At 37.2% G+C, this 21537-nt stretch overlaps 1 protein-coding gene across 3 annotated transcripts in view; it reads right to left on the reverse strand.

Annotated features, from left to right (window-relative positions):
- Positions 1 to 21537, reverse strand: part of CACNA1H (calcium voltage-gated channel subunit alpha1 H) — a 200608-nt gene that overhangs the window by 29999 nt on the left and 149072 nt on the right. For 2 of the 3 annotated variants that reach the window (XM_063430447.1, XM_063430445.1), the window contains exons 20-24: positions 20578 to 20704; positions 18804 to 18929; positions 18034 to 18123; positions 16597 to 16810; positions 590 to 741 (exon numbers count right to left, since the gene is read on the reverse strand). In XM_063430447.1, the coding sequence (XP_063286517.1) occupies positions 590 to 741; positions 16597 to 16810; positions 18034 to 18123; positions 18804 to 18929; positions 20578 to 20704 (709 nt within the window). The remainder of the gene's footprint in view (positions 1 to 589; positions 742 to 16596; positions 16811 to 18033; positions 18124 to 18803; positions 18930 to 20577; positions 20705 to 21537) is intronic. The other variant, XM_063430446.1, reaches the window with a different exon arrangement.

The raw sequence follows: 21537 nt of genomic DNA on the forward strand, positions 1-21537 counted from the left end.
CAAACATTATAGAACACTTTCAAGACCAGAAGAATAGGTGAGGTGTATGCTGGCAATTATTATGGGATGAAAGGATTATAAACAAATTAGCATAAAGAGCTCTGAGGCTTCTAAGCAGAAATGTATTATAAGAAATACCTTGAAAGCCACAGATCCGAGTTTATACATTTATATATGACTTGTGTTCTTAACATTTTTGTTAAAGGGAATACAGCAGGAGTTGGTAAATGCTAGATCCCCATGTAGAAGTCAGTCTTCTACAGCATAAAGGCTGGCAAAAGATTTAACTTTTAGCCACTGCTAATCTTTACTCATTATATTTATTTATTTTATATTGTCTCGCTCTTATCTAATACATGCCATAATTAATTACAAACCTTCAGTGATTATTTATTTTACAAAAAAAAAAATGTAATATTGCTATGCATTATAAAGCACAGCTAAATAAATTGGAAGCAATAAAATAATAATAATGATTTATACATTGCAATGCAGTAAGGGTGAAATATTGTTTGAATGTGAATGTGTATGTTCAGCACTGCATCTCTCAGTCCACTAGAGGGCGAACTGACAACTACCAGATGTGTACCTTGGGTTGGTTGTAATGTTCCATGGACATAGTGATAACATTAATGCCAATGATGAAGGTGATGAAGAGGTCCAGATAGTGGCTGGTACAGAGTGTGTGGATGTACCGTCGAGCTGGTGAGTAGTCCGCGTAATATGGTCTCCGCTGTGCCTCTGTGGGGAAATGTAAGATTCATAGAAATACATGTTACCAAATGGTCAATGCATAGCATACTACTGTAGCCACTACTGTCTACACACAGCAAACACACGCAATGTACGGAACACTGAGCGATGTTCTATGGAGACTGGCAGACACCGAGGCTTGGTGTCATCTGGACCACTATCTACTGCTGCAAATACTGACCACATACTGCTGGTGAAGCCCTCATCTTATGCACTGTACAGAGAAGGGAGCAGAATATTTAGTGGCTATATGATAAATTCCTTATATTAAAAAATATATATATAAAAAATGAAGTACAGGTGGTTCATACTGAGGAAACCCCCAGCCCCAATTTCTACTCGTTTCTGTTTTTTGAGGTGCTCCAGGACTGACCAGATGTCCCACAACACTAATATAAAAGTGGTTCAAATGATCAAAATTGATATAGGGGGTTTCAATAAATTTGGAAAATGGAGACAATTACAGACAATAGATCAAAATGACTCTCTCAACTCAAATAATTTGTGTTCTACACAAATCTGTTTTTAGTGAATATACTCCAAAAACAGGCTTGAAATTGTTTGGCAGAAGAATGCACCCTGCAACTGTAACTATAGGATAACATAATAATGGACTTAAGTTGTTCATTACTTTGGGAATGAACAAAACTGATTATTGCAGCATAGGAGTACCCATCAGTGATTGAATTAATGTACTCAGACGAAAGAAACATCAGCAGGTAGAGATATCTTGTCCAATCTTGCAGGTCAGTTCAGTTTCAGTCGTAATTTAGATCTGTTCACAATGTCCCGACTGCAGTAAATCAGAGTAAATTGTGACCAGGATTTTTCTGTGCGATCTCTACATTCTATTTGATTCTGCCATTTCTTACAGATCAAAAAGACATCTCTTCAATGAACAATCAGAGAAAAGGTTGGATGCGGGAAGTTAGATGTAAATTTTATGCTGAAATACTGTCTGGGGCATATGTTTGCAAAAAACGCAAAAAGCAAAGATGGTGCTTCTGTTAACTTAATATGACGCCTCACAAAAAAAAACAAAAAAAACACATAATTCAACATAAAACAAAAAGTCTCCACAACAACTGAGTACAACTTGGGCATAAATATATATCTGAACTTTAACATCATGGACATTCAGTGGTTCTGATGCATTGAAAGCAAAAGACGCTGATGAACACAAATCAAAGTCTTTCGCGATCAAAAATAAATCGGCTTGTCAATGTTTTCAGAAATACTCTGTATCTTCACTAATGGCTCTTGTCAATGTGTCTGAAAATAACGTTGAACAAAGTCTATTGACAAAAGAATTGTCTCACGATGAATGGAAGAATTAAATGTCAGAATCTTAAAAAAAAGAAAAAATATTTACGTCTGAGTAGGAGCTAATATCGTTCAGCAGAACTAAGTTTAGTTAGGATAGACAGGTGGGTGGGCTGAGAAATATACTGCGTGGGTATTGTTACACCGACACTAAACTCCTACTTTGCTGCTTAAAGGGACACTTTAAGCACTGCAACAGCTTCATCTCATTGAAATGGTTATAGAGCCTGGAGTCCCCTCCAATCATTATTAAAGTTTTAATGATAAATGCGAGTCCCCAACAGCCCACCTCATCTGTGCTGCTTGGGCTAATGTGGAACAATGAGCTTGAGCATCAATGGGTGGCTGTGATTGGCTGAGAGTGTCAGCTAACTGTGTTCAACCTATCACATTGCCCATTGGTAGTATGAATTGGTTTGGCAAGAAGGAAGTGTGTAATTTCTAACTTAGCTAGATTTCCAGTGGGGGCAGGCTGTAGGCATGCAGGGACTTTTATTTAGCGTCGTTAAACTGATTGAAAATGGTTTAACACTGAATGGACGGACAGTACCAGGAGACTCCAGACACTATAAGAAATTCGATAAAATTAAATGGTTTTAGGGCCCACAGTGTCTCCTTGACACACTTAACTTTGTGACAACTTTATAATACATTGTGTTTTACGGGTAAAAACAATTAAATAACTTTATGCTAATCTTACACAGGTTAGCATAAAGTAAATTTTATTTTCAACATATTAAAGGTCTTTTTTTTTACAGAAAGGACAGTCAAGATTAAGAATTCACTGCTAAAATGATGTTGTATTAAATTGGAAGATAAATTATAACATTATTATGCAAAGGATTTATTGTCCGGAATTTAATGTGAAATTCAATTTTTTGAAAAAAAATTGCCGAAAAGGAAAAAAAAAAGTCAGTTATGTTATCAGTTTCAGCTATTTTTGTCCAAAATCACTTTGAATTCCCAATTCACACTTTAGTGAAACACTTTGTAAGAAATTTGCATGTGTTTCACTAGCAAACTGTGCGTGTGTGGTTAAAGAGACACTATAGTCACCCATCTCAATGAAGTGGTCTGGGTGCCAGGTCCCTCAGGTTTTAACCCTTCAGATGCAAACATAGCAGTTTCAGAGAAACAGCTATGTTTACATTAGGGGTTAAGCCAGCCTCTAGCGGCTGTCTTCCGGCCAGACGCTAGAGGCGCATCTGCAATGATTGAGGCAATGTGTTTTTACTCATGTTCCTTATAAATGCAAAGTTTTTTATGTAGAGTAGTTCTTGACTTTTTTTCTATAATACTAAAATATACCATATCTTTCAGTTCTCGTGGGTTTATCCACTAATTACCACATTTTTGTGAATTGTGAAAACTAAATTGCAAACTTTGCAAAAAAATAAGTGATTTGAATTTTTGAATAGCACTATTCATTTCTTAAATCTCTACAATTAAGTTTTCTGAATAGCGCCTGCTTGCCATTAACGAAGCAACATATGCTTTTCACACTAAAATTTAAAGAAATTGGAATTTCCCACAATGCAATACTACAGGCCACTGGGGACACCTAAGGTATAAGTGACATTTAAAAGTCTAAACGCTTCTCCCATTTCAGCTGTCTTAGCAAGTCTAATACTTCTTCTTTTTCAGCTGTGGCAAAAATAAATTGTATCTATTTTTGTGAAACCACACCAACAAATGTCCTGATTATGGGAGGCCATCTCAATTTCAGGTTCCCTTCCCGCCATCTTGTTTTTGTTCCCCCTCCAGCACATCACAAGCAGATTATGGGATACACTCACACTGTGTTCCTGGCCTACCTCAGTCAGCTCGGCATGCATTAATTTCAGGCTGACATGTCCCTTCTTTGACAACACTGGCATGCCCCTTTAGGCCTGGCCACCTGATTTCACACTTCCTAATGTTGGGAGGTATAGTGCCACCACCCAGCCCTTTGCATAAATCATCTGCCCAGCACCACCTATTATAACACAAATTGCGTAAACTTTACATTTCTCAGCCAATGTATCCCAGAAATGGGCGCCTCCATCTTGGCTCTCTGTCAATCAACATTATAAGTGCCCTATTCAGCCACTGAACATATTCAATGGCAAAGGAAAAACCGAAACAATGTTTCTGTTCTTCTAATTTGCTTTGAGTGCCCTGACTGTGCCTAGTTTGAACCGGATTGTGAAGTCGCTGGCTAAATCTTTTAACATACATTATAAAAGAAATAGATCATCACATGAAATAAAGGATAGCACTAGTTACAGGTGATTTTAATGTATTCTTCAACGTTGTAATTACTGCCTTAAGTCAGAAGTTCTGCCTTACACGATAAAGGGTCCATAATAATACTACTTACTAATACTAATTGTAAGATATAAACTTTTAATAATTTTAATTTCAGGGTTTCTTTCTTTTAAAAACTTTTACGCTTGTTAGCTATGTGATTGTGTAATTGATGAAGGAATATATATTAAGGGTTACTGTGATGTATTGTGCAAGCTACAGTGAATAAAAGTGGGCTTTATTAGATGCTGTGCCTTTGCTTATAAATGTGCACTTGGAAATAAAGCCATAGTGATGATAAACTCATTTTAACAGTGATATAGAACAGCAATGAAAAACAACTGGTTAATAAAGGCAAGAAGATGACCATCTGATCTTGTATTGGGGCTTGACAATATACATGTACAGTATATAAGCAATAATCAGCACTTGTTCCTTTTACAAAATAACCGTAAGATTATTCTGGTTAAAATTCCAAACCACCAAGTCTCCCTCGTCTGGGATAGCTACAAACTAGATCGGCACACCGTGCCCACCGTGGCCTCCTGACACCCTGAGTACAAAATCAAATGGTCATTTTATTTTTACAACATGCAACATCCCTCGTGCAGAGCTCAGAAGCTTTCCCAGCACAACCTATCACAGGCAACATGCTCTTTAGGGGCATCAGCCGAGGAGGTAACATTAAAATAACAGAAAGATCCAAGTGTTTTTATTCCATAAAATTCTGGTTTCTCGCTAACAGTAAGCAGTGCTATTAACGTGATGACTAATGTGAGGGTATTGAGCACTCATTAATTGGGACTAGTATCCAACATTTATCAAAGTCCACCATTTGTCAAACATGGGAAGACATTGAGTTACTCCCCCAAGAACCACTTAAATACATGTAAGTATACAATGTTAAATATTCTAATCATTATTATTATTATCATTAATTAATAATCACTATTATGTGATAGACCAATGAGTTAAGCTACTAGGTATATTACCCTAAACCTTACAATCTGAATTACTCTTAAAAGTATTTAGGTGGCACCAGACTGATTCTTTTTTTTCATATATATATAAATATTAGTGAGTTACAGAAATGGTTATCTTCAGTTTGCACTCAGTGGACCTTGATAAACAGGCAATTTATTGCCAAGTAGCTAGTTTAATGTGTAATCCAGGTTAGTTGATGAAATGGCTTGTTGAAAATAAATAACTGGGTGGAAATAGAAAGCTCAATAGTAAAGGGTGGACAACTTTTTCCATTTACATCTGTTGTTGGGATGACATTTACATAATATTTTGCCAAATTGCTGGCCAATGTGAAATGTAGTCCAACAAGAGGTGGAAGGCCACTTTTGGACAGTTGGTTTCGTGCATTTCTTATGTCCCCCTTATCCTAGAGTAATATATGTTATGTCACCCTTGTCCTGGAGGCACAGTTAATTTTGATGTGACGATAGTGCAGGAAACAAAGCAGTGCCTCTGCTGTGACACAAACATATGGCAATACCAAATCACACTGTTGTTTATGTAGACTGCATGCCCACAGGATCGTAATACACATACACCACTAATAAACACACAGCACATACAACACCACCACCAATAAACATCTTTCTGAGTTTGCACAAAAACGTTAAAGTTCTAAGGTTCTAGGTTGCCCTATCCTCTCTCAGTCTCACTAAGAAGCACTGGAATTTTATATTAATTCTACAGGCAAGGTCCATACACTAACCCTGGTTCTTGTTACTGGTAAATCCCAGTTTCTCATTATCCTTTATACAAACTGAGTCACATACTAAAAGTACTTTTATCTCATGATGCTTCATTGGGTAAACTCATATACAGCTAACCTTGGCTTTGGATGAAGTTTGCAAACTAACTGATTACAATGGTTGGCAGAGCCTTATGGGAAATGTAGTTCACAGTCTTCAGCAGTGCCATGGGTTGGACATCATTCTATTAAGCCCTCTTTCACTGCATTTCACAACATATTCCCATCTCAACAGCAGTATAAGATAAAACTAAATAAAATGAAACCGTGATACAACACATGTCCAGTCACCAATATACCAAAATGATTGATCTTGAGTAACATATACAGTTCTTGAGTAGACTATACAGATTGGATGACATCATCAGATGAATGATACACCCAACTGAATTGGCCTGACCTTTAAAGGATCACTAAAGTCACCCAGCAACATCATCTCAATGAAGTGGCCTGCGTGCAGTGGTCCTCTCAGTTTAACCATTCAAAGTGAAACCCTTGCAGAAAATGACCTTGAAGGGCTAAACACACCTCCAGTTGCTGTTACACTGACAGTCATTGGAGACGGTTCTGTAGCCCTGATCAATCAAAACTCGATCACGTGATGCGGAAGCCACCGTTGGAAAGCATTGATTCAATGCACATGCGGCCTTCACCGTGCATGCAGACCAGGTCTGGATCATTGCTGGAGGAGGACATGCCTGCTCCATGACATTGAGGAAGGAGGAGAGGGGAGCAGCGCAGAGGGGAGCTTCAGTGATGGAAATAAGAAAGTAAAACCCTTTGTTTTATTAATTTTATGGGATGCACATGGAGACATCTATATATCTAGGGACAGGGATACTAAATCATTAGTAATACAGGTTTGTATTACTAACTCTTTAGTGTTCCTTTACATGTTTCTTCCTGTCATGTATGTGTATGGTTTAAAATATCTGTAAAATGTTTGTGTCCTGCTTCATATAATTTCTCTCTCTTCTGCTCTAAAAGCAGCGTGCAGCCTACAAATTCTGGTTGGTAGTAACGCTGACATTTACTGAGCCAGTGTTAGACTGAGCCCAATGTGTAACCTTTATCATGGGAAGATCTATGGCCCCTTGCGTTTAAGCAGTTAATAGGAGAGATGTGTGCTCTATTCCCGCACTCAGTTTTCTCAGCTGTTCTACCTCATGGGGTTATGTAAACTCGTAATGTGTTATACACTATGTGGCAGGAGGGGGCAGTAAAGAGAGACCTAGGCTGCCCAGAGGCCTATCGAAAGCTATCGTCTTTTCTGTATTCAAATTATTTTATTTGGCATGGCTAGACTCAAAGCATTACCACAGTGCCACACTGGCAGATCTTTAACAATTACTACCGTCTAGGACTAACCCCTGCTAGAATTGAAACTCAAGAAAATGTGTTTCAGTTCATTTTTCTCAAGCAGAGGATGAGTAAAATGAATTGATATAAAAGACGATGCAGTCTCTGACTGAGTTCACCCTTCCCACATGCTAGACTAGTTTGTGACACAGTCCCTATACTGTACGTATTTACATAAATGGGTATGAATGTATACACATACCTGGAATGCCGATATATATATAGAGGGATACAATCTAACACGCGTACAATTGAAATATACAGGAGCAGAACTTTTCTCCTCCAAAAATATTTTGAGGCAACTTCACCGTGACAGCACCATTAATGTGGAGAAAATTGCTCTGCCTCTCTTACCATAAAATCTATATTCATCTATCAATCACTTGTCCGTTGTCTTCTTTAAACGTTGCACAAACTCTTAGAGAGTAAAAAGTGCTAGTCCTCAATTTTGCAGTCGAAATGCCTGATTCTATAAGGAAATTATGGATATATGTGTGCTAATCGCCTGCCTATTTCAAGAACTACTTTGGGATGTCCTCCGTGGGCCCATAGATTCCAAGAAATCATGTTTCTTTTAATGGTCCTTTTGGATCTTAATGCATGCTTTGCTTTTAAAAAAAAAAGCAGTGTTTGAAACAGCATTCAATTGTTATGGGTACATGCAGAAATGCTGGATGAAGTCTAAAGTATAATGTTGAGCTGGGGATTCTGGGATATCTATCCATCCATCATAGTCAGCCAGTCAGTCAGTCCATCCGTCTGTCCGTCTATCCATTGTCTGTCTCTCTGTCTATCTGTTAGTCCGTTCATCTGTCTGTCTATCTATCCATCCATTATAGTCCGTCTGTCCGTTTATCTATCTATCTATCTATCTATTTATCATCGGTGGTCTGTCTATCTGTCCGTCCGTCCACCTATCTATCTATCTATCTATCTATCTATTGTATATCTATCATTCCATCATAGTATGCCCGTCCATCTATCTATCTATCTATCTATCTATCTATCTATCTATCTATCTATCTATCTATCTATCTATCTATTGTATATCTATCATTCCATCATAGTATGCCCGTCCATCTATCTATCTATCTATCTATTGTATATCTATCATTCCATCATAGTATGCCCGTCCATCTATCTATCTATCTATCTATTGTATATCTATCATTCCATCATAGTATGCCCGTCCATCTATCTATCTATCTATCTATTGTATATCTATCATTCCATCATAGTATGCCCGTCCATCTATCTATCTATCTATCTATCTATCTATTGTATATCTATCATTCCATCATAGTATGCCCGTCCATCTATCTATCTATCTATCTATCTATCTTTTTCTAGAATTTTTCCAGTTTGACTATTTTGGTCCAAATCTACAATCCCTCTAAGAATTTGCAGTTCAATTTGCAGTTCATTAATAAATATATTATGGCGTTTATTTACTAAACTCCAAATTGTAGCAAATTGAAATTCAAATGGCAAAATTTAGCCTAAAATAGCCCGGCTACAACTAAAGATCAGTTGGAGAATTTTCCCAGATCAGCTATATTTCCTAAAGTTTGCAATCCAGTTTGTTACAATTCAAACTTATGCTAGAATTCAAAGTTCAGTGCATAACTCTTTAAAAAGTATATTCTTCAACTGTATCTCCACATATTACTGTCAAAATCATTATTTTTCTGCAGATCCAGCAGCTGATAAATGTTTTAGTATTTTGATTTAGGTATGAGAGCACTATAGGCATAAAAAATGTTCTTTTTTTTTTTGGACCTGAAATATTGATACATGTATTTCTTGGCTTATTTAAAGGAACATTCCAATCCCTAATATATCACTTTCATGAGAAATTGCTCCATTTAATTTATCTGGGTTCCATTCTATATTTGCCCCAAGCACCCACTCACAGATGCTTCCTAACAAGTTAATTACTGCACATGGACCCAGTCTCACAAGGCTATACCTTCCAACATTTCATTGGACAAAGAAGGACACTTTAATTGTATGTGTGTAAAGGGGGATGTAGCGGGAGGGGGAGATGTTACGAGAAATTCTAGCTGACTTACTAATAAAAATGTATGCAACTAAAATGTGAGTATTATTACTGTGGAGCTTTGGTATATGCTCAGACTAACTAATAATATGGAGCTCTTAGTAAACAGGGAAATTATAATAGAAAAGAGGGACAGAGAGATTTGGGGCCAAAATAGGGACTGCCACTCCTAAGTAGGGACACTTGGGAGGCATGCAATGAGTCTCTATGAAAATCACTGGGTTAGCAGGGAGATCTTCACGAAATCATCACTAGACTTAGAGGGAGCCCCCTAAAACTGGAGTATTCCTTTAAAAAGTAAAATGTCATTAAAGGGACACTATAGTCACTAAAACAACGTTAGCTTAATGAATCAGTTTTTGTGTATAGAGTATGCCTCTGAAGTTTCACTGCTCAATTCTATGCCATTTAGGAGTTAAATCACTTTTGTTTCTGCTTATGCAACCCTAAAAAAAATGGTTTAAATTTCAATCATATATTACTTCCTTTAAATGTTTTTATATCCTGCTCTGTAAATTGAGCTTTAATCACACACAGGAGGCTCCTGTAGGGTCTAGCAAGCTATTACAAGAGCAGGAGATAAGACATTCTAAATTATTTAGAATTTGCAAAAAAGGAAGAATAAACATTAGATGACATTTTACAGGAAGTGTTTAGGAAGGCTGTGCAGGTCACATGCAGGGAAGTGTGACTAGGGCTGCATAAACAGTGATTTAACTCCTAAATGGCAAAGAATTAAGCGGTGAAACTGCAGGGGCATGATATATACACCAAAACGGCTTCATTAAGCTTAAGTTGTTTTGGTGACAAAAGTGTCCCTTTATTGAATATTAAGGTTACTGTGGCTCTCCATGCTGCAGTTCCCCCCACCCCTTTGTGAATGCATTATTAATAGAATTAATTTTAGAAGACATTTGATCGATAGAATATATTCACCTCTGGATTCCTATTGTTTGTTGCAAATTCTCAAAGTTTCCAGAAACCAGGAAGTGACTGCTAATTAGCAAATTAATCTCACATTAATTGCTTTCACAGTACTGACTTTCCTAAACCGCTTCTGCAAATCCACTCTTCCCGGTACATAACTGTGTGCGAATGAAATCATAAAAAGCCACAAAAGCATATGATTTGGATTACTGAGTTAGGATAAACAAAGGGATAGGAGATAATATGATCTGAGGGTTCACGCAGAGAGCAAATGGATAGTAATCAATAATCAGCAGAGATGAGTCTGTCATCACTGACTAACGCTCAAAAAATAGTCAGGCAAACTGTGGCATTCCAGCTGTTATTAGAGAACCAGTCTCATCACCCTTAGCCAAATGATACAAAACCGCAGCAACATCTGTATTATCCCAGACTTTTAGAGGGGGAGTCTAAGCAGCATGACTACTACATCTTGTTATCTTCTGGCTTTGGGAACCATCTCCCCAGTTTGTATCAAAACAATGTGGTGGAGATTGACAATAAACAAGGGTCTACGCAGGGAAAGGCCACCATCGGCACTCCAGATGTTGTGGACCACATCTCCCATGTTGCTTTGTCAGTATTATCTATATAAGAGCATTCTGAGAGATGTATTTCCCAACATTTGGAGTGCAGAAGGTTGCCTATCCTTGGTCTACAGCTAGGCATCTCCAATGCCAATTGACTTATGCAAAAGGTAACTTCCACGTTAACCATCCAACTTTGGATAGGAATGATACGTTGAGAATGCTGGTACTTTATTTAGGGGAAAGAAAATTCAGAAGAAAAGGTTCTGGTAGCTTCCTATGATCTTTCTCGCTCTAAAAGGCACGCAGGTACAACACCAGAATACACAACAAATAGCTGAGATAGCAGTTAATTCTAGGGTACTTCAATTTAAGAATACAAGAGTTTTGGACATTTGTATCAGCAAATTGTTATGTGATTATTTACTGAGTATGCTGTTTTTTTCCTATTAAAAAAGCTGACACTTCATTGGATAAAAAACATTAACGCCGCTTCAGTTCCATTTTACGTACAATAGAACAGGGATGCAATTTAAAAGGAATATTGCGAGAAGCTAATTTGTGGACATATTGATCAGCTTATGTCAATCGCCAGCCTCTAGTCCAAGCACAGCACGGCTGCTACATTCTCGAGGGAAAGAAAAAAAAATGGAAATTTTACTTCATCCAAAGTATTCTTACTGAATGAATATTTAACTGGCCTGCCAGAATACCTGCTAGGTGACAGCCACAGTTTATATTTTATGAACTGTGAAATTGTAAGTGTAATTGTTAAGGTGCATTATGATGTCTTCCACATAAGTTAACACTTATTTAACATAAGTTCCACACTAAGCAAAATGCAAATTAATATAAAATTCACCTTAGAATACAGTTACCCTACACAAAGCCATAATACACAAGCAGACACACGGCATGATGTTTTTAAGCTCAAATAATGTCTGACTGTGTCTTGATGTTTAAACTATGGCAAAGTCTCGCTAACACAAAACAGATAGATGCGGTGTAAATCCTTGCCTAGCGTTATGAATGTGTTAATCCGCATAATACATATGTTTTTACCCATTGCCAATTTTAGAATATAGAAGTGTTGGGTTATACTTCTCTTAACTCTGTGCGAAACGTTTCCTGGTAACGTTTTGTGGGATACATAGTGAGGCAACAGTTAACGGGCTAGTTTTTGGCGTCCTTGTAATAATAGCTGCGTGTACTTGTCCCAAATTAGCACAATGAAGTTCTAAGACGTATTTAAGACGAGAATAATGAAATCGATGTTTTTGTTAGTTATCAGTGCACAATTGTGGTTTTTCTCGTATGTGGTTTTTCGGATTACATCTGCACGCCATGTATATTTTTCGTCTAATAGTTGCTACTAAATAGCCAAGTATCCAGCTCATTGTGAGGCATTCTAAGAAATATATTTATACAGCCTATTTTTAGTTTATAAAAACCCATCTAGCAAAAAAAAATAAAAAATCTTGACAGAATGAATAGAAAGAATAGAACGAATTTACATAAAGAAAAACATCGTAACAACTGTCGTTGTAACCACAAATCAGTATATCAACCAAGAAATTGTCTGGGATTCTTGGGACTTTGGACAATGAAGAAGTTTAGTAAATGTATTGGAATTCGTAGCTAGTTTATACGTCTACCTAGTGTTATACATTTAGCTAGTTCTATATGTTTACCTAGTTTTGCACTTTTAGCTAGTGTTATATGTTTAGTGGTATGTTGTTGTTTTTTAAGTAGTCCTGAACACTGAGAAGAGAGTTATGATGATGCAAAGAGCATTTAAAGCCTTGATTAATGATATAGCGTAATCAAAGCAAATGAGAGGAGAAGGAAAGATGGGAAGATCGTAAGATCTGTATAAATAATTCTACTATGTGAACAGAGGCGGAAGGAGAGGGAGTCACTCCTAACAGTCAAAGAGTCAATGAATAGAGCCTGGCATTTTATGAAAGGCAATTAACGACAGGAGGTTATGAAACAAATCAAAGCTAAAGTAAAACAGAGAAAAAAAAATTAAAAAAATGTGAAGACATAATAATGATTTTGGAATCATTATGTCTGGAATTGACATGCAAAGCATGCTGAAAAATGGCAAACAACCACATATATTTAAAGGGAGTGATCCATGGCACCCTCCCATTCTTAAGGTTCGAACTATTTGTGAATGGCGTGGCACTAGCCTAGGTTCTTTGAGAGCCTGTGGTCTGGGTCCTCTTTACAGGTATCACTAAAGTAGAAGTCTCCCATCTGCCAATATGTCAATTTGGTTCAACTTTGGAAGTAATTTATCGGTTGAGCATGTCAGATGACACTCTCCGCCAATGAATACCATTTAAGATGCTAATGTGGAAGGTGGAACGTGGGTTGAAAGTTGGGTCCATGAGGATTACTCACGATTTAACGTTTACTGTATTATGTGTAGAAAGAATGTTCAAAACACTGTTTGTCTACTAAGACAAACAGCCCGCACACTCCCTGACAGCCTGACACATTTATAAGGGCGAGAGATCTCAAGCAAGTTCCTCCTTCTAATATATATCTAGACGTGCAAAGATAACCATTAACTACAGCAAAGTTAATCATTTGTGGCTATCATGTTGGTATGTGTTGGTATCTTATCGTCACTATGATTAACTTTTAATGTCAAATGTCATCTTACAGGAAAGCCTTTGCATATTCTACTACACTGTCTGATCAGAGATCACATGGTAGGAAGAGCTGTGCATTGGCAAGTGTCTGGCTAGTAGCATATTATTTCAAATTATGTCCGTAAGATACATATTTCTTAATTTATTGGTCATTTTTGCTTATGTTTTCTAAGTTTTTTGGCAGCTTGCGATGACTCTCTTTTGAGTGAATAAACAACTTATAGTCCACATCAGCTAAAGTATCAGTGCCTGCCTATATAGTGGCAACCAGTACATTCACTTTTAAAGGGTCAGATAATACATTAACATTCTGCCGATGTAGAAACGTGTTGAGGGAACAATACAGAAACGATCAAGTCTCCAATCCTCGTTTCACTTAGACACTCCAGTCCAATTGGAACTTAAAATCAGACCTTTACAGGAGTTTAAAGCAGTTATTTGACCAGGGACCTTTGCAGTATATTAGGGATAAGTTGCCTTGATTGGAAGATATTCTAGTTTGCGAGATGGAATAAACCCAGATTGCTACTTTTTTAGGCATTCCCCAGGCATATATCTGCAGAAGCATAGGTCCGATCCCATTACGTCTTAACCTTCCCTTCCGTAAACGAAATCTTTTCCCTAGACAATCTACAATCTCACAGACACAGTCTAGTTTATAGACTATTTTCAACGTTACTATGCATGGAAACCAACTATACAATAAAAATAAAGTTTATATATACGTATCCAATACCAACAGCAACTACACAATCCATCTTTAATCTTTAATACGTGCCTCCCTGCTGTGCTATCATATATAAAACTGTTTAGCTTTTTTTATTACGTTTTCCAAATATCAACTGATATTTCCTGTATCTTGCACTTGGGACTTACATGTTTTTTTTTTTTTTTTAAAGAACAATTGGCAATGATTTTAAAGTGGAAAAATAAAAATCTCGATCATGGGTCCCAGATACCTAATTCTAGCAGTTTGCTAAACAATTGCTTTTTACAGATATCTCCCAATATTTCCTAAAATACATTGCACTGAATATAAATTTGGTTATCAAACAAAACACTTACATTTTGGAGAACTAGTTACAACATATAGTGTGGAAGAAAGATAAGATATGTACCCTAGATTTTACATACCTAACCAGCCCAACATTCTACAGCAACTTTTGCATATCAAACTTTATGACTGGGTTCTCGCAGCCCGAGAGGGAGGGGTGAAACCAGCATAATAAAAGAGCAGTAACAGATTGGCATCATCACTGTCAGAATATTTGACAGGTTTTTAATGCATTTCAAATATTAACTAATTTGCACTACACATGCTAGAATACCACCGTTTCCCCACAGTCTGGTAACTGGGAATAATTGGTGTTTGTAATAGGTAAATTAAAAAAAATAAAAGTTCCTTAATTTTTTATGCTTGGCAAATCATAAAACAAGAAAAAGACAAAAACAAAAAAACTCGACACTGAATTATTTCTTAACATATGTGTTTCAGTTAACTTACTCCTCCGCAATATCATGTAACCCTTTCCTGAGAACACATTTAAGCAGTTTGTGTCAATTTTATGTTAGCAGACTATAGTGGTAGGATTAAATTACAGAGAGAAATACAGGACGATTCAAAACATTCCTCAAAGACGTCCCGAGGAACAAAAGCTTTCATTTACCAGTTTTGTCAATTTCCTATAAGATCCACACACAAAATGTGAACACGTTGCCGACAAAATGGACTAAAATGGGAATGAGTAATGCAGGTCAAACTTTCAAAATGGCTGACTCTACTAAATATAGTTGTACACAGCATTGCCACAGTGATATTATTGTTGCTCGCGTTGACCTAAGTCAAGCCAAAGAACTTGACAAATTTGCCATCAGTAATTTTGAGTATTTCCATTTGTATTATGTCATTGTAATTATAGCTTAGCTAAATAAACAAACGTGTTCTATATTTTAATTCTTATCTATTTTCCTTTATGGACTCAGCGTATTCCGGTTCTCTGCTCGGCCTGTGCTCCTCATGCAGCCTAGGCTTTGCATGCAGGGACATGCGTTGTCATTACAGGCTCTAATTGCACTACAGGCGGTTTGAGAGGAAAAAGGCAACACAATGGAGGCCAGCCATCGGATAGCACAAGTGACGCACCGTTTAAAATGACACAATTTGCTGTGTTTCTGCATTTTACCTCAGATATTTTGTGGTGGTTACAAATCTCCCAGACACATAACAAAAGAAAGCATTCACAAGTCTAAACAAAGACAAACGCACATTCAACAAATGCTGTACATGAGAACACAAAAGAAAATGTTCATTTGCACCAAGCACTTGGATAGATTTATAATGACAGGACTGGTATGTTTTAATAAAAAACAAGCAAACAAACAAAACATATACTTAAATAAAAACAAACTGATTGTGACAGATAAATGGCTTTTAGTTGCCAATATTGTTCCATAGGATTAGACACAATCAATGACAAAACACAAACACGTACAAACCTATGAAATATGTATAATAAATTGATGGACATATATAGACAAATAGGCAGACAGACAGAAAAGCGATGACAAACAGACGAACGAACAAAGATAATGTCTTTTTTTTTTATAGGTGAAAAATGTAACAATATTTATTTGTTTAAATAAACAAAAACCTTGTAACAGTTTTCCGAAATGCCACAAAATATCATGACCCAAACGGCAAAAATACAGCACTTGTTTTTAAGTTGCCTCACTTTCGTGGCCATCATCACCCAATTGCTTTACCAAGTGACCTGTTGCGCCGTTACCCTCTCAAAATCGATCTACTTCTCTACATTTGTCTAAAACAGGACGTTGCTATGCTTTGGCAGCAGGCAAGGCTCAGAAAGATTCCTTTATAAACAGTCTACCGACCAGACATATAGAACGCCTTACTCCTGCGCTTTTTTTCCAGTCGACGGAGACGTTTTTCCTCTCGGCGACGGGCTTCCTCGGCTTCTTGGTGTTGACGACACTTGTGAAAATTCTCGACTACCACGCCAACAAACATGTTGAGGACGAAGAAGCTTACGATGAGGAGGAAGGAGATGAAGTAAAGTAACATCCATGGGTTGTGGTTGCGAACTGGCTGCAACAGAAAAGTAAAAATACATATGAAGAAATATGGCTAGAACCTGTCTGTTAAAGGATAGTGAGCCTATTATCTCATTCCGGTGCTTCACTGAACACATAACAAGATTGATGCTGACCCCCTCTCCGTACTTGTCAGTGAACCAATTTATACAGAAGTGAGACAGAGGAAAGCTAATTTGAAATAATATAAGAACACAATGTAACATCTACACACAATCTAGCATAGTTATCGCTAACCTTCGAACCATATTCCCGTAATGCTTGGCTACCCTGTAGTCTGCCTGTGCATTGTGGGAAATACCTTTTTATAGAGCAAAGTAGGTGTTGCTGAAAAAAATTGCAGAATTTTTCTTAATTCAGCTATTTTGACCAAAAATTTGCAAATTCGATTTACAAATGTCTCTGACTTACAATGAATTGTGGAAATCAGATTTTCTAAATTGACATCAAAATAGCACGGTTTCAAAATGGCCCCTAAAGAGCTGTTATTCCCAACAATACATTCCCCTTGTGAATTCTCCCCATCACTAGTTGCTGAATACACTCCTAAGATGATTAATCAATAAGTGAAAATGGTTGGCTGTGTTTTCTCTCCCAGATTCCCACACTATTGAATAATGACTGCTTTTGACCATTTCCTGTGTTGTTCCCTGTTCGGGCAAGTGAAATTCCTCAAAAAAATACGAGTTGGAGTTTACAATGCTTTCTGAATTCAGAGTAAAACCCAGTCCAATATGTGCAGAACACAAAAACAATGCAAGTTTAACCCCTTAAGGACCAAACTTCTGGAATAAAAGGGAATCATGACATGTCACACATGTCGTGTCCTTAAGGGGGTTAATAAGCTCTCTGTGAATGTTTTTCCAAAGTCTTAACGGCTTGAATGATACGTTGTCCTACTACTTGCTACAGTATTGTTCTTAAAACCCCTAACTTCTTACCCTACCGAGATATTAAAGATCCGAATCTCTGACTAAATCCCATTTATGAAGACGACTGACTCCTTAGAGATGACTCTCAGAGGTGGACTAGTGACTTAGTCCTCCTTTTTTGCAAATCACAAGTTCTTTAGAATAGGTTTGAGCAGCTACAACAAAGACTGCAGTCAATGTAACATCCCACTGTCTCATCCCACTGAAATTAAATGTTGTATTGGAGGCACCACAAGACTGCACATTACTCTAATGAAAACTCGGTCGCAAAAGAGATGTTTTATACCTGAATATCTGTGGCAACAGCATCCAGACCATCGTACATGATATTTACCCAGCCATCTTTGGACGACAGAACAAACAGTGACATCAGAGCCTAAGAAAAGACAGGAACATGTATAATATTATTAGCATCTAATTGATATGTATTGTCACAAATCTCATTGTGTCCGACTGTGCTGAAATAGAAAATGAATTAGAAACTGGGCAAACGATGTGCATTGCAAAAATAAAATAAAAAAATAGAACTAAATGTGTTGATAAATGTGATGTTTTTGGTTTATTTGTTAAATGCAATTTGTCAAGTACGGATGTAGCCTGCAGAGGAATTACTACAAGACCCCCATCCTACGGTTGGCATTAGACAACTTTTTGGCAAAGTTGACCCATTCTTTCTAAATGTATTGTATAGATGAAGCATTAAAATGTATAGAGAAAGAGTGGGATTATAAGTAAAACTAGTTACTATTTAAAAGAAAGAAAAATAAAACAAGATTAATACAATAGAAAGTGTAACCTAACTTTCCAATTGCACCAAACGTTTGTATGAAATGCGTGTGGATGTCTTGAGTATCCCTTCAATAATTGTGTCATTGATCACAAATCGTGGCAACAAAGCCCAAGGGTTTTCAAATTGATCACCAATTTGATAGTCAATACACTTTTTCTGATGGCAATATTATTATTTTATCATGTTCTGCAATAGAATTTAGGAACTTTTCGTTTTTTGATCATCTGAAAAAGAATTGAGGGTAAATCCAGCATCATATGACCTACCTGCCCCAAATTGTCAAAGTTGTACTTCCTCCGTACCCATTTGTAACGCGCTCGGTTGCATTCTGATCTGTTTGTGATATTACGAGTTTCCAGACCCTCACAGTAATAAAACTTCCCTTTAAAAAGCTAAAAAACAAAAAAAACAATTATTAATTTTTTGGGGTCAGCCAAATAGCCAGGGCAATTAAAATACCTAGATTTCTCATTTATCTCAAGTGACTCCTCCTCCACCCAGCATAAACCACAAGTGATCAACGAACAAATATGGGCATGAGGTCAGGAAACTGGTTCATCTCTAGATATTCATATGTTAATGAGAGGCTGACACGGCACAAGGGTAAGTCCATAAATTCAATTAATTACGAGTCTGTGAAGGAGAGATAATTGGAACACTGAAAGGGGGATGGAAAAGTCCATAATGGTCCCAGGAAGCAGAAATGGTAATTAAAGGTCCTGTTCCACCTCTCGAAAACATGAAGATTGTGTTTGAGAATGTGAAGCAATGTAGTTATCCATCTCTGTCATTCATCCTTGGTTTATATATTCTGCAAAGCCTACACTTACTGAAAAGTGACTCTAAATGTCTTTTTTGGAGTTAGATATTGTAATAATGTTGTTGTTGTTTTTTGTAAGGAAAGAAATATCTCGATTCCCTTTGTAGTATAGTATTTTGTGCCCCCTGACTATTTATTTTCCCCAATCAACAATTTTAGAGTTTAGAAGGACTCAGTACAGGAAAACTCACCAAAACCATGCCCAAACAATTCAGTTGTGCCAGGGGATCATGGGAAAAGTAAGTTAATTTGTATGGAATGCCAAGCCTGTGCATTTAAAGGGTTACTCATCTCTGAAGTGGTTGTGGTGCAAAAACCTGCTTCCTTTCTCTTAAAAATGTTTAATTCTGGAGACAAATACATTTTTCTTTTTTTGTGTGTGTAGTGCTGCATCTATGGGCTGTGAATCAGCAGCAGGGATGCTAACTCCTGGCTGCCAATCGATTTTGTACAGCATTTGCATCTGGAGTCACAACACAGAATTCTAACCCAAGACGTAATAGGGAAGGGCGCTTCACACACACAGCTGTCATACAATCTAACCCTCTAACACGGCGGTGCCCAAAAGGTAACTCCCCAGATGTTTTAAAACTACAACGTCCATGATGCTTTGTCATTCTAAAAACATTCTAAAGGTAGTTCCACAACATCTGGGCACCTATGCTCTAAAAACACTACACAATTCTAGTTTTTTACCACTGCCCTTCCAAGGTACGATTGTAGAAAAAAACAACAACAAAAAACACAAGACACTGCATGACTTGATATCGTCTGTCCCCGTTTGACTATAACTTCTATCATGCTGAGCAAGACTTGTGCTGAGGTGGTTTGGTGTTAAAATAAACATCTGCATGTGAACTTTTTTTATTAAAAGTAAACTAAACAATTTTGATGTGTCCTCATTAAAGCCATTTCAATAGAAGTAACTGTGATGATAATCCCTTAGTTTACTTGTAAAGAATATAAGCACACTAGGAACAAACACTCAAGAAACAACCAAAAAACTGAATTTAGGTTTTACCCCAGTTTTTTCACTGTTTCACTCGCCTGGAGGGATTATTGCAGCGGTTAATGACAACTCAAAGCAAGCTACATTTCTAACCTTTAATGAGTTGTTTGATGGGCATCGTAAGACTGATGCTCACGGTAAAACTTATCCTAGTTAAACATGTATCAACTATTATTTTACTGAAACTGCAACAAGTTCCCCCAACCCTTACCTGTACTCCCAAAATACCAAAGATGATGAAGAAAGCGCAACAGATCAGGACGATATTTCCAATGGGTCGGAGTGAAGAAATCAAGGTCTCTACCACCAGTTTGAGGCCTGGCGCTCTGCTGATAACTCTGTAACCAACACAAGAATAATAGTGATGAGTAGTCTGAAGATGAGTTATAAATGCAACCGTCATAGTCCGACGTCCGACACATAAACAGTTTCCTTAAGCATTGTAACCATTACATATATTTTGTAGGACAATTTAATGGAACAATATTATGGCTGAAACTTCCATAGTAAAACTTGACGGAATGCTGAATAAATGGTGAGTTCACGACGTGAGATGGGAAAAATGTCATGCTCGGGCAATATGAATCTCAGTTATTGAGAGTAAATCCCACACTCATTTTAGAATTCAATTTTAATGAATTGAGACTTATATAATGCAAGTTCCATCATTACCCCAGCGATATAAAGAAAGAGAGTGATTTTACTTGGTAATGTGATTGAATGCTAAAGAAATCCTCTAGATCAGTGGTTCCCAACCCAGTTCTCAAGTACTCCTTAACAGCCCAGGATTTATGGATTACCAAGTTGTGTTTAAAGGAACACTATAGTCACCAGAACAACTACAGCATATTACATTTGTTCTGGTGAGTAGAATCATTACCTTCAGGCTTTTTGCTGTAAACACTGTGTTTTCAGAGACAATGCAGTGTTTACATTACAGTCTAGTGATAACTCCACTAGCCACTCCTCAGATTGCTGTTAGAGATCCTTCCTGGGTCATGGCTGCCTAAAATGCATCCAAACATTCAGTATCTCCTCCCTCTGCCTGCAGACACTGAACTTTCCTCATAGAGATTCATTGATTCAATGTATCTCCATGAAGAGATGCTGATTGGCCAGGGCTGTGTTTGAATCATGCTGGCTCTGTCCCTGATCTGCCTCCTTCACAGTC

Source organism: Pelobates fuscus, chromosome 8 (genome assembly GCF_036172605.1).
Source record: "Pelobates fuscus isolate aPelFus1 chromosome 8, aPelFus1.pri, whole genome shotgun sequence".
Taxonomy (NCBI): Eukaryota; Metazoa; Chordata; class Amphibia; order Anura; family Pelobatidae; genus Pelobates; species Pelobates fuscus.